The following is a 14431-nucleotide window of genomic DNA, read 5'->3' as shown; positions in this document are numbered from 1 at the left end:
CGAGCCATTTTGCAACACCTAATTCTTAAACCCATAACAGACATACATTTTCACCACTTGACCAGTATGAAAAGTTTCTTAGTGCAGTCCATCCAAAATGTGATTCATTTCAGAGAAGAAGAAGAATAGACCAAGCAATTCCAATAGGGTCTTTACACCAATCGGTGCTCTGGCCCTAACAAGGTCTTTCTTTGTACTGAAATCCTACTTGATATGTCACTTACATAATAATTTGGAACACAGTATAAAAAAAAATTACAGTAAAATTGGACAAAGAACTTAATTCCCACCCAATCCTTGAAATTCCAGCATATACACAGTAATATACAAGCCAAGTATACTATGAACAAACTTCTCAAGACACAGAGAACTGGAGTGCCTCCACACACACACACACACACACACACACACACAATCACATTTGGTCTTGGTCAGTCAATGTCTCTGCATCACATAATTCATGGCTTTCAGCAGAAGGGCCATAAAACCTCTGTCAAAACAGCAATTTCTTATGTGAAGAATCATACATACACACACACAAACACACACACACACACACACACACACACACACACACACACACACACACACACACACACCTGACCCAGTTCCAGTGGGGTGGAGTAGCACATGTGTTTGAGTTAAAGTTTGGAGATTTCTACAGCGGACACTGACGCACTCGGACATTTGGGCGCCGGTCACTCCCTCTGCAAACACACACGCGTGCACACACACACACTTGCCACTCCCTCTGTAAATAAGTGGTGTTTCTGCCCAGACCAACGCCTTCTGAGTGTGCAAACACACGCATGTAAGTGGGTCAATAAGGCCGGTGCTTTCCTGTAGATATCTGTCAACATGACCTCCTGCAAAACACCACACCCAACTCTCACACACATATACACACATATACACACACACACATTACCTCATTAGCACAAACATTACTTCATTCAGCACAGACACACACTTGTCAAAGACACACCCAAATATACTAGAGAAACGCACACACAACAACAACCCTCTTGGCACGCATTTCACTTTAAGGAAGTGTAGTCAAGTGTACTCATATTACCGCACTTACATCAACACGTACGTTTTTTGTAAATGGCAAAAAGAAGTATTTAAATTCCAGGCCGTTCCCCAGAATCCGATACTAAACACCTTTAAACTGAATACATTAACACAGTCAACATAACTATGGAAGCCTGTTTTTGCCTGAAAAAAATATTTTTTTCACTATTGCAATTTTGTTTCTAGCAACAGCAACTTAATATTGCACAATCTGAATTAATTTCTTATTTTAATCTCACAATTACCTTTTCCCATTTTTACCATGTTTTTTTTGTCATTGTTCAACAAAGGTCATTGTTTTTTACCCTAAACCATAAAAGTATTATAAAAGTTATCTTGTGCCCTATATTCCAAGTCTTTTGAAGCCATACAATAGATTAGGAAAATACTAAAATTGTTCTTGTCTGTTATATTTGTATATTATTTTCTTCCGAGTAGGCTATACCCCAACATGGTTAATATAACAAATGTCAAATATTGATACAACCAATAGGTGTAATTAAACTTTAAGCATAATTATTATTTTGTAACTATTTTAAAATATATTTTTGTTGAATGTTCATTATTCAGTGCAATGTTGATTTATTTCATCAATTAATTTATAAGAATATCTACATACTTTACATTATTATGAATAAATTAAAATGTAAATAAATAAACGAAAATTCTAAATTTTAGAAAATTTTAATTTTGTAGGTTATTAGGCATGTGTAGGTATTGGTAATACAATGTATCGTAAATAATAATTTATTATGAATTATTCCAATTTTAAGAATGCATATTAAGAATATTTTTACCATCTGCTGTAAAAACAACAACATGGGTGTGTGCATGGCGGAACAAGTGAAGTAGATGCGCTGAATGAAAATGCGCATTCATTTTCTGACAGTAGATGGTGCTGATGGAACACCAGAAATGTAGTCGTTACCCCAGTAACCCCTGTAAACAAATTACATACAAATGACCCCGTGTTCACATATACATACATACACACACACACACACACACACACACACACACACACACACACACACACACACACACACACACACACACACACACACACACACACACACACAGAGAACCATAAAATTGTTGTTATTTTGTACCGACTACTGGAATGTTGGTATCGTGACATCCCAAGTCTGCTTGTATTGTGCTTTAAGGGGCTTGTTAAGAACCTCAAAAAATGAATGCTTGTCTCTTGCATTAAAAAAAATATGATCTGAGAGACAGACAGACAACAAATCAAGTTATTAACAGCAGGATTCAATAAGTGGCTGGTCATTTGTAGCATTCCTACAAATTACCTATAAAAGGCTTTTTTGCATCCATATTCGACCTCAAAGCATACAAATTTCTATGCTCCCTTGGAATCTCCATGTATGTACCTCTAACACTATATTTACAATGTGCACAACCATTTTCAGTTTGAGGTAGCCTAGAAATCTAGACGTACCCTAACGGCAGTAAATCTAATCTGCCGCGAGTGTCGTCTAGCAACTCTCAATACACTTCTGAGCTGTAAAAGCCAAACTCTGGTCAGGCCAATCAAATCGTGAAAGACTGAAATATTTTCTTTTTACAACTAATCTTTCATATACCTATTTATAATCTAAGTATCTATAACTCGTTTACAGTGTAAAGTGACTTGAATTAAACTCAGCTGAACCTCACGATGCAATTAGTAAGACAACAACAAACCACTTCTACACACAGTTGTCGGGATTTTTCTCAAGAGAAGCCATGATCAAAACTAATGCTAGAAATAGTTTGACTGCTAGCCACGATTTCTTTCCCACATGCAGCTCACATCTCTGAACACATCTCAGATTGATGATGTAAAACCCAGGATTTAAAACACACCTTGACTGCTGTACATTAATGACAACAGTGTGACATGGCTTACAGCAGGGATAATTTACATACAGTCTGACAAAAAACTGTCATGACTATTATAAATCATACAGTGTGCACACGGTTTAAATGTGCACGCCCTTTTATAATTGTGTCTGTGTTTATAATGACCTACTCATCAAGTTTATGTGAAATAGTACACACCTATCTTCATCTTCACCTGAAATGACACTGTTTAATTCCAAACAAATCTCAGCTGTTCTTTTCAAGAGTTTTCTGACATTTTGATTGTATGGTACAGCAAGTGTCATGGGCCATAAAGAGCTTATAAAGTATCAATGGGATCTCATTGTTGAAAGGCTACAAACAAATCCAAGGCATTAGATTGTGACACAAACAATAGTAACATTATCAAGAACGGGGCATCCATCCAAAATGTATGAGAAGACAGAAGAAGCCAGGGAGATTGTTAAGAGTTGCAGCTCTTTCTGACAAGTACTGGTTGATCCAAACAGTATATGCGACACGTATCTCCCATATTCTCCAGCTGTCTGGGTAAAGAAGACACAAGCCTTTTCTGACAACCCCCCCCCCAAAAAAACCTCCATATTTTCAGTCTCCCAAGAACATATGGAACATTTTGTTACTGTCAAACTGCTGAAATCACGTGACATTGGCGATCCAAATCATGAATCAATAAACTGATTCGTGACGGTTTGAATCTTTATTTGAGGTTTGAAAACAAACGCGGAAGAGAAGACATTGCTGAATAAAGTCGTAGTTTTTGTTATTTTTGGACCAAAATATATTTCGATGCTTCAAGAGATTGTAATGAACTAACTGATGTCACATATGGACTACTGGACTACTATAGTGGACAAACATGGACAAACTAAATATAAAATATCTTAAACTGTGTTCCGAAGATGAATGGAGGTCCTACGGGTGTGGAACGACATTAGGGTTAGTAATGACATAAATTTCATTTTTGGGTGAACTAACCCTAGCCTGACAAGCCAGACCCACATCAAGATGTTTGGTCTGGAAACTCTTCATTGACAGGGCTCAATCCGAGGGGCGGGATAAACGGCTGTCTTTCAAACTCCCTTTGCACGCGATAGGATAGCGCTACACCAATCAGAGCAACGAAGGTGAAACAGAGCTTGTTGACAGATTAAACATTCGCCGTATCCGGTCAGCAAAACTCCGAACACATCTTCCCTTTTTAAGAATGACTTCAGTGCCGTTCTTTGTTCTTTTCTCAGAGAAAAGCTTAACTTACACTTTCTGTGTTTACTAGAAGCAGACAAACGCAACTCGGCCGTCGTCATTATGGCCCCGCCCACCGACTCTATACACGATGTGATTGGCCCGGCAAGAGTTAGGGGAATACAGTTCAGAAGGGTATTGAGAGTTGCTAGACGACACTCACGGGCAGATTAAATTTGCTGCCGCTAAGGTGCGTCTAGATTTCTAGGCTAAACTAACCCTTTAAAAGCTTGTTTTACATGATCATAACATGCAGGCAGAGTGTGACTAGCATTCTGTAGAGAAGTTTGTCCGTTTAGGGCTACTGTAGAAACATGGTGCAAAAAGGCACTTCACTGTAAGAGGACCTGCGGTGTATGTAGATAGAAATGGCTCATTCTGAGGTGATAAAAAACATAACGGTTCATTATGTAAGCTCTTTATACACCACTGAAAACATAGTTATGTATTTTATATTGCGCTTCTGTCAATAGATCCTCATAAATACTACACACTGCACCATTAATGTTTTAGGCCTAAGAAGTTGAACAACATTGTGGATAATTAATGACAATTTCTCTCATTCACACTCACACACACCTGAGGGGTGTTTTGACAACCAAATCATCATTTAACTGTGAAGTACTGCCAAGACTCACAAGTTACAGACTTCAAAATAAAATACTTGATATGCTGTTTTGGCAGTTCAAGAAAAGAAAAAAAGAAAAAAAAAATGTCAAGAAAAGAAGAAAAGTGAGAACTGACAGAGTCATGTCTGAGTGTGTGAGAAAGGAAGAGAGTCATAAATGTAATTTTGATCATCCGCTAAAAGAAACATCAATCCAAGTAGGATGTCACCTGTCAAACTCACACATGAGTTCCTTAACGTGTCAATTAAGAGCAAGAGTGCCACCTGGAGGACACCAAAAGTAACCACAGCATGCAGAGGGACTTAAGTGTAAATGATATAGGATTTTTTTTGTATTGATATAACCTACAATATGTATTTAAGTAGGGTATTACCTTTGGTGTCTGAGCCCTTCTGTGGTGTGGCGACTCTTAAGAAAATCTGTTGTCTCCAGGAGTGTCTCCGGCTATGTAATGGACTGTCATCCCCAACAACACACACTGCACCAGGACTGGACAGGGCTGCCACGTCACTAATACACAAACACAGAAATACATAAGCATATGCATCTTTTCACAAATATACAAAAACATTGACAGACAACAGTAAAATGAGCCACAGACTTCTGTCAGAGTAGATATATATTTAACAATTCCACAAGACCAAACCCAACTTCATATGTTTAAATGCAATATTAGATCAGCTTGTTACTAGCGATAGGCATTTAAAGTTAAAAATTTTTTTTATAAAAAAACATATTTTAACAACAACTTAGTTGCAGAACAAGAAGTACTGGATTAGTTGATTTCCTGTGCACATCCTGATTTATTACAATGTATTCTTTATTCACTCCAATCTGCCTCTGTGGCAGGTGCAGAAAAACATAGATGGAAGACAGAAAAATGGAAAGATGGATTAGCAGAACGTGAAACAGAGTACCTCTTCCTCTGAGAGTCACAGGTATCATCACTCTCCACTAAAGGGGCCAGAAATTTGAGGAAATTTGGAACAGAGGAGGAGGAGTGTAATCTTGCTCTAAAGCCACTCAGCCCTGATGGACTGATAGATAGAGAGAGAGAGAGGCCAAAGAGTAAAGGAGTGAGACAGAGAGACACTGAAACCAGCACAAAAGCAAACTCTTGCTCTTGTTGGAGCAGGCACACTGGGGTGAATTCATGATAAATATGTTATGCTAAATGTGTGGGCAAAACCCTGTAGTTTAGTCATATAACAATTCATTCATTATAATTTCATATACTTCTGTAATAATCATGAAAAGTGTTTTTATTGTTAACAAACTAAAAATTGTGTTTGTTAATTGAAATAAAATAAGATAATATTATATGAGAAACTTGAATATTAAGCTAAACAGAAAAACAATTACACACAAAAATGCACATTACATAATGACTAACACTTAAACTAAAAATAAAGTGAAACTAAAAACATGATGAATACAAAATAGTAATAAAAACTATAAAACAATAAAATAAAAAAAACTGCTATAATGCTGTTTCTGAATTAAAAATGATACTCCTAGTATTGGGACTTGATTTTACCCACCAGGAAATGTGGGGAGTGGGTGTTAAAACACAATAATAACAATAATAATAATTAATTAATTATTAAATGATGTAGGTAAAATTATTATTCTTTTTTTAGGGTAAGACAAAATAGTATCTCATTTTAATTTTGGCCATTTATCAGTTATCAGCCATAACATAAAAATAATAAATGACCTGATTTTTTTTATATTGATACAACCCTAATCTTTTGGAGACAGATCATAAAGACAAAAATAAACTGATCAATCACTGAAAGTGCACTAAAATAAATGTACATTATGCTGACTTGAGTCATTTAAATTGATGTATTTTTTAGGCCAAACCTGGCTCTATGCAAATTAGCCTCATTACAGTATGCACCAGATTCAGAAACAACCGCATCTTTTGCCTGATGCAAATAATGCCAACAGAAAACGGTATTTTATTGAAAGGGATTTGTGTGTTTCCGATTGATCTAGGCCGATCATGGTAGTCAACTGCGTCTTCAACAACCTAATACTGTAAGTGAAATCCCCCATTGTGCTTTTGCAAGCGTTTACACAGAAAATGCAGAAAAGAATGACAATAAAATAATTTTATGGGGGAAAAGTACCCTGACCTGTTTGTGAACAACAGTAGAGCAAAGAGACGACAAACACACACACACACACACACACACACACACCTCACCTCCGCTTGAGGGGCCGGGTGAAAAGATCATGAGTTAAAGTATGAGGCCTCAATGGCCGCTGACACACGGGAGAGGAAGTGGCCGGAGGGGTGGAAGGACTGATGAAAATACAGAAAGGATGGAAAAGATAAAGGAGAGTGCAAAGGGATACAAAAGCAGAAATGCACAGAATGAAAAAAGTGCAGCACACTGTGAACTGAATTCACATTAAAGACTAAGAAATATGATGATATAAGATCAGGAAACTTCCACACACCCCATTTCAAAAACGCCACCCACAGTAACTGATTGATAAAAGTCTGTCACTGGTGATGACAGACTGTATGAGTCTGTAAATATTTGCATTTAACAAATGTTGTACATACCTGTGCATGTAAAACAGGGTATATACAGCAATCCTTACGTTAAATTTACTACTTTTTAATACCTTTTTTACTACATTCAGAATATTTTTTAAAACCATCACGACACTGAATTGCAAGTGTTAATCAGCAACCTTTCTATTATTTACACAGATTTTGACATATATAACATACAAAAAAAGAATATTTAGAATCGACACCAGTCAGAAGTTATCATTCAGACACAGTAAAATAGATCTCAACATTCACAAAGGTGGGTTAAGGAGAAGCAATACTGCATACACATTTGATTTCAATTAATAATTGGTAATTCAGCAATTCAATTATTTAGTTTTTTTTTTCCAACAACAAAACCTGAGCCAAATATTACATTTCTATAACTGTGATAAGTTGTTGAATTTAACAAAATACTAAAAACTAGTGCTGTCAATCGATTAAAAACTTTAACTAGATTAATCACACATTGTTTCTGTGATTAATCGCAATAAAAAAAAGAAATGTTTTTGTACGTTTTTAATATATTTTTTAATATAATAATTTCACAGTTAATCAAATTAATGTAGAAACAATATAAAGACAGTATATTTTAAATACTTGTTTAAATGGCATCTTTTTATGAATGAAGGCCAGTATTACTGATATTAATACAGCTACAGATTTTTTTTAAACATTTATTATTAGGCTTCAAAAAAATAACATTTTTAATTTAAGTAAACTTAAAACAATGCTAACATGAACAAATAATAAATGTCATGTTTACTCCTGCCCTTCCTGTCTTAACAGTTAGAAAATATACAGAAATTTAATGAAGTTATAAAAGTTATATGCAGTCTGCACTGCATAAACTATACAATAAATAGTTAATCCTTATTAAAGCTACAAAAGTTATTTAGTCAAGAGCAGCGAGTCATTTTCTCTGTTCCCTTTGTTCTTTAACTTTACTGACAGTAAGCTTTATTGGCTGCTGTCCCTTTAACAGCAGACAGACACACGGATCTCACTGTTTATATACTGTCTATGGATCTCGCCTCATTCTCTCACAACTCTTTTTGTTCATTTTAGACTTAATATAAATCATTTAAGATTACTCTTATGGGAATAGTCGTTGAAGATATGCCTTAAAGCTAATCTAAAATAAAACGTAAGCCAGCCACTTCTGTTGAGCGCGCAGTGTTCTGAGATGCCGAACGACCACTGAATATGACGTCAGAATCAAACATACATTGAGACGGAGACGAAAGATCTTTGATTATGTGCCCAGATATGCTAAAGCCCATATTTAGACGAACTAACGCGAACGCAGATAGAATTTCAATCAGAATAGGACACCTGATAGTCTGAAAAAATAATACCTAATTTGAAAAAAATAATACCTCTGAGACCACATTTAACACTTTTAATGGCCTTAAATTTGACAAATTTTGATTTATCACTTTTTAATACTTTTTAAAACCCCACGGACACCCTGTAAAAAAAAAACTTAAATTTTTTTGAATTATGACAATTTTTCAATAATATGTTTGAAGTCTATGCTTCATATAGAAAAATATAATACAGATTACACTTTCATTGGTCCTGTTTACACTTGTTCACTTCATGCATTTTTACTGATCGGAAAGCTATCTTTTTTGTTAAATCTCTTCCTTTTACACTTGACCACAATGTGTCTTCCAATCTTCAATTACTGCACAATAAGCAAATCAATTAATGCAATTTATTTATCATCAGCTAATTTGAAAATCAAAGACCACAATAGTAGGAAAAGTGGTATTAACACCTATAACATAATTTAGTCTGACTACTTTTAATGAAGACGATTGTTTGTTAAGGTCCAGGATGCAACGGTGAACTTTCATTTCGCGGCAGTTTATGCATTGGAGAGCTCATATTGCAGTAGCGCTGTCATACAGTGTGTGACTACCAAGAACCGGTAGCCTATAGCATACTCTGACAAAAAACATTTTTTTTCTTCTTTTTTTTTAAAATGTGGCTTCAACAACCAGATGCATTTACACTTGTCCAGTTTCTTTTCCCAGTCTTTTCATGATCAGGTGTAAACAGGCCCATTGATGTTTTATTAAATCCTGCAGGGAACTTTTGAGGGGGTGAATAAATTTACTGTTTGCTACTGTCTTGAGCAAAAGAGTACAGAATGATGCATCCAGTGTACGGCAACAGGGATTTGTCCTGGTGATCGGAAGAAAGTAATACTAATAGCAAGTTAAAAAGCATGGTATAATATAAACCTTTACGAAAAAAAATCTGATCTGCATTAACACTAGTAGCTGTTCTTCCACATAAATCACTGCCTGTTCCCCTCACTAAAGTTCAAAGGACATTATAGTCAGATATCACCAAAATAATTTTTTTTGCAATCATACACCATGGGTCCTCTTAAAGTGAAATCGCCATTTTGCGGCCTAATGTTTCTACAGCAGCCCTAAACAGTGACTAGCACTCTGTAGGGCAGTTTGTCTATCTCCTCTGTCCGACGACAACATCTTTATTCTGTGTCAGGCACCGCAGCTTCTCTATGGGCTTCGGGGGTGAGGGGGGTGGAGCCCAATGAGAAGCTTTCCACTAGATGCCGCTAAAATTCACACAGTGCACCTTTAAAATAAATAATTCAAGTTTTAAAAGCTTAAGCTTGCAAAAAACAAAACCAAACAACACAATATTGGCTTATCAGGACTACATTAAATCGGTTTGGCTGTAAAAATCCTGTTCAGAAACCTGTACTATGTTGGTTACCGGTATATAGTTATCAGTTTTAAATAAGTTTCAATTTTATTGCATTACCGTATTTTCCAAACTATAAGTCACTCCAGAGTATAAGTCGCATCAGTCAAAAAACGCGTCATGAAGAGGAAAAAAAAACATAAAAGTCGCACTGGACTATAAGTTGCATTAGGGCAGAAGCAGAGCGGGAGCCACACGCTGTGCATAATCGAGCAGAAGAAAGAAAGTTTGAAGTGAGTGAGAAACTGGTGAGGGACTGGCGAAAAGCAGACGTTACTTTAACTGTAATGAAGAAAACAAAAAGCTAATCGCGGACTGAAAGCAAGATGGCCAGAGCTGAAGGAACGAGTCCACAGATGGGTGCTTGAACAACGCTCTGCAGGAAGAGGCTCAGCCGCGCGAGATGAAAGCAGTGTGAATCGTTCTCGGCTGCATATTTTACTAAATGAAGAGTTTCGTTGCAAAACGAGATATATCCATTTTGAGAAATGTTGGTTATTTGACATTATTATTTAAGACATCAACAGTCAAGTTAATTCACAATTTTTGTACATTAAACTATTACTTGAGCTCAGTGCAGGCCAGGGACACAATATTCTTCAAATCCAGGATAGTTTTAATTTAATTTTATGTCCATAAATAGTTCATAAATAAGTCAAAAACCATGCCAAAATGCAACATATTTATCTTAATATTGTCAAACATCTTAAATTGGTTAAAAAAAACAATACATCATAAATATATGGAATAATATATACAAAGATTGATTAATAATAATAAGATTCCGAGTAAGTTTTGGCCAGAACATAGGCTACATAATTATTTTTATTTTTTTGCAAAACGCTATATATCCACCAAAGGCTATATTATTCTACTGTAATACCAATAAGAAAAGCTTGTGTGTGTATGTGTGTGTGCGTGTGCGCGCGCGCGCATGCGCATGACACAGACCAACGTTACTCGCAGTCGCACGATGACCAAAATAAATCTTTGGATGTTTTCGCTCCCCTGAATGCCTTGCCCGTTTGGTCTTCTCCCTTTGATGATTTTCTTTAGATTCCTTCCTGACCGGCTCCAATCCGTCATCGAAATCCATAACGTTAAGCTTGACTCTGAAGCTTTGATTCTCTGACTGACAGACAGCTGTTGATCAGTGACGTAGCCTATACGTGACTGACAGCTCGCCTATAGTATAAACAATTAAATGGTAAACCTTTTTTAGTTAGCCTATTGAATCCTCTTATTAAAAATATGTTTTTTGTTTTGCTATTATCGTTAAATCACTGAGCAAACTCGGAGCACTTCACCGGCGGTGACTCTCTCCTCGCGTGACATCCGCTCGCGCAGCATCCTGAATGTTCTTTATCGCACTTTGTAAAGAAACTGGGCTGACGGATATCGCGTTTTGTGAAAAAATACATTTTGTAGGAGGCTTAAAATGTACATTTTTAAATCTTATTAATGGCAGCAATTCACACATAGATTATGGTACATCTAAACAGTGATTTCCAATAATAAAATCTAAATGTCAAAAAATTTCGTTTATCGCGTTTTGCAACCAAACTCTTCAGTTTGTAATTTGCAGAATAGGATTTTCTTCATGGGGGGCATTTTGTTTTTGTTCAGTATTTCTAAGTTGTTGTCTTTAAGTTAATATTTCAGTTAAGAGTTTTTTTCAGGGGTAGGCTACAGGAGCAGCATAGAGCGCCCTCTCGTGGCTAAATCTTTATTCTTGTCAGTCAGTATGAATTAAATTTGATATATAAGTCGCACATGACTATAAGTCGCAGAACCAGCCAAACTATGAAAAAAAGTGTGACTTATAGTCTGGAAAATATGTTAAGTTATCGCATTTTTCTTAAATATCAATCCACAGCAAACGAATCAGCAAGCACACACACACACACACACACACACACACACACACACACACTGTCTCACTTGCTCTGGTGTGGGGAGTCTGTGCTGACGGAGTAGTGTCGAACCAGTTTGGGCTTGGTGGCAGCAGTAGGTTGTAGAGGAGGGAGACTTGGCTCAGAGGATGACAGCATCGGAGAGTGACTAATTGTGCTTGCGCGTCTTCTGAAACCCTGAGGCGGGCTCTCAGGATCCTCCTGACCTCTCTCTGAGCTTTCTAGACGCTTCAGATCCCCTGTGGAATTGTGAGAGCGGAGTGGACTAGAGGTTAGGAGAGAGCAGAGGGGCTCCTCCAGTGATGTTTCCTTAAAAAACAAAATAGAAAATGTCAACAACTCTGATGAAATAAATCATTCTTCAAAAAAAAAACTTGTTAAGTCTTCTTAAAAAGATATCTTATATAATATAGTTCTAGCTCTAAAAATCTCAAAATCAAATATAAAGTTTTAAAACAGTAAACAGCTAGTAGTTATGAAAATTACCCATAATGGATTTCTTTTTTGGAATAAAAATTATTAGCACTTACAGATTATTTATTGTACATTAATGTTTCTGAAATTCTGTCATAATTGCATTATGACAGAATGGCGCACTCATGACGTTCCATGCATTTTGTTTTTGTTCTGCTGAACACAAAATAAAATATTTTGTTGAGCAAACAATGCTGGTTCCCAATGACATCCATTGTATTTTTGTCCATATGGTGGAAGTCAATGGAAACTAAACGTTTAGTTATCAACATAATTATCGCCAAAATATCTTCTCTTGTCTTCCACGGAAGAAAGTCATACTGATATCGAACGACACAAGGGTGATTAATAGATGACAGAATTGTTTTTGGGTGAACTAACCCTTTAAGTATGGACTGCTAACCATAAAATAATCTGGCGGTTTAACGTCACTACGATTTTTTAATTATTAAGAAATAACAATTTTAAAGAAAATATTTATTAAATGTATCAAAAATGAAAGTAAAGCCATTAATAATGTTACAAAAATTTCTACGTTAAATAAATGCTGTTCTCTTGAACTTTCTATTAAGCAAAGAATCAATGAAAATCAATGAAAGAAAAAAAAAACAGCTACAGTTTACATAAAAATATAAAGCAGCGCACCAAATCATCATATTAGAATGATTTCTGAAGGATCATGTCACACTGAAGACTGGAGTAATGATGCTGAAAATTCAGCTTAGCCACCACATGAATAAATTATACAATAAAATAGAAAGGTTATATTAAATTGAAATAATATTTCACAAAGTTACTGTTTTTACTTTAGTTTTTTCCATAGATTAAAGTCATGAAACAAGGATAGCAAATTTGATCCATTTCTGAAAATTAAATGGCCAAATGGTGGTATATTTTTGCCTAATTTTACATTCTCAAAAAAAAAAAAAATATCACAAATTTACTATAAATATTAAAAATATCGTCCAGTCTTAAATGACAGAAAATATATTGATGATGTGCATGTTGTGCAGACCTGATATGAGCTGTTCAGTGTGGTGGAGCTGGAGGAAATGCTCTCTCCTTCACTGTTCTCCCTCTGGGATTTGGACTTATTGCTGCCCTATTACAAGGAGACACATTTTTTTCACAAGTTATATTTCTATAGATAAGCGGCATTATAGTTAAGTTCTTTTGTTCACTTAGACCTACTAAAGCTGCAGCACAAATCGTGCTACACGCTACAAGTCCCAAACAAGGTCTGCATTCCTTGAATGTTAGATGCGCATAAAAACTGTTGAGGGGGCCAAATTGTTCAAAATGTGAAAAATGTTTGTGTACCTTCCAAATCCCCTCCAGCGATTCGGTGAGGGACCTTTTTGCTCTAGTCTTGAACTCCTCAAGACGTACACGACTGGAACTCACGCTGCTTTCAGCATTCACAGCAACCTCCTGAGAAGTCAAACACATTCATGTATACAGTATTGTATAGGAACAGGCAACCCAGCTGTAATATTAAAGTTTTAAAGCATTAACAAAATGGAAGCGCTCATATATCCATAAGGATCTAAATTAATTAAAAGGTGGTGTACCTTTTTTGTTTGTCCGTTGTGTGTGTGTGTCTTTTGTCTGCCCTCATATAGTCGTCTTAGACATGACACAACCATCTCATTCTCTTCCTGATCTGACTTAGGCCTGGCTTTCTGTTCAAACACACAAACAAATGTTTTTTTCTCTCCAAAATTCCACAAGGTGGCATCAGCGATCTTACAAAACACACTCTGGGTCAATGGGAAATATGACAAACAGAGAGCAGAAGGAATTTCTCATTTATTACACTTTTACACAAATTTCAGCTAATCTGAGACTTTTAAAGGAGATCAAAACTTTCACATATATAAAAGTTATGTGAAAACAGGGGC

General features: G+C 36.0%; 1 protein-coding gene across 6 annotated transcripts in view; it reads right to left on the bottom strand.

The window, feature by feature from the left end:
- Window positions 1-14431, bottom strand: part of tbc1d1 (TBC1 (tre-2/USP6, BUB2, cdc16) domain family, member 1) — a 111298-nt gene that overhangs the window by 25902 nt on the left and 70965 nt on the right. For 4 of the 6 annotated variants that reach the window (XM_067441848.1, XM_067441847.1, XM_067441851.1 and 1 more), the window contains 7 exons: window positions 14102-14212; window positions 13851-13961; window positions 13546-13632; window positions 12085-12365; window positions 7042-7140; window positions 5747-5866; window positions 5203-5339 (listed from right to left, as the gene is read on the bottom strand). In XM_067441848.1, the coding sequence (XP_067297949.1) occupies window positions 5203-5339; window positions 5747-5866; window positions 7042-7140; window positions 12085-12365; window positions 13546-13632; window positions 13851-13961; window positions 14102-14212 (946 nt within the window). The remainder of the gene's footprint in view (window positions 1-5202; window positions 5340-5746; window positions 5867-7041; window positions 7141-12084; window positions 12366-13545; window positions 13633-13850; window positions 13962-14101; window positions 14213-14431) is intronic. The other 2 variants (XM_067441849.1, XM_067441850.1) reach the window with 2 other exon arrangements.

Source organism: Pseudorasbora parva, chromosome 4, assembly GCF_024679245.1.
Source record: "Pseudorasbora parva isolate DD20220531a chromosome 4, ASM2467924v1, whole genome shotgun sequence".
Lineage (NCBI taxonomy): Eukaryota > Metazoa > Chordata > Actinopteri > Cypriniformes > Gobionidae > Pseudorasbora > Pseudorasbora parva.
This window is presented reverse-complemented; position numbering and strand designations above follow the sequence as displayed.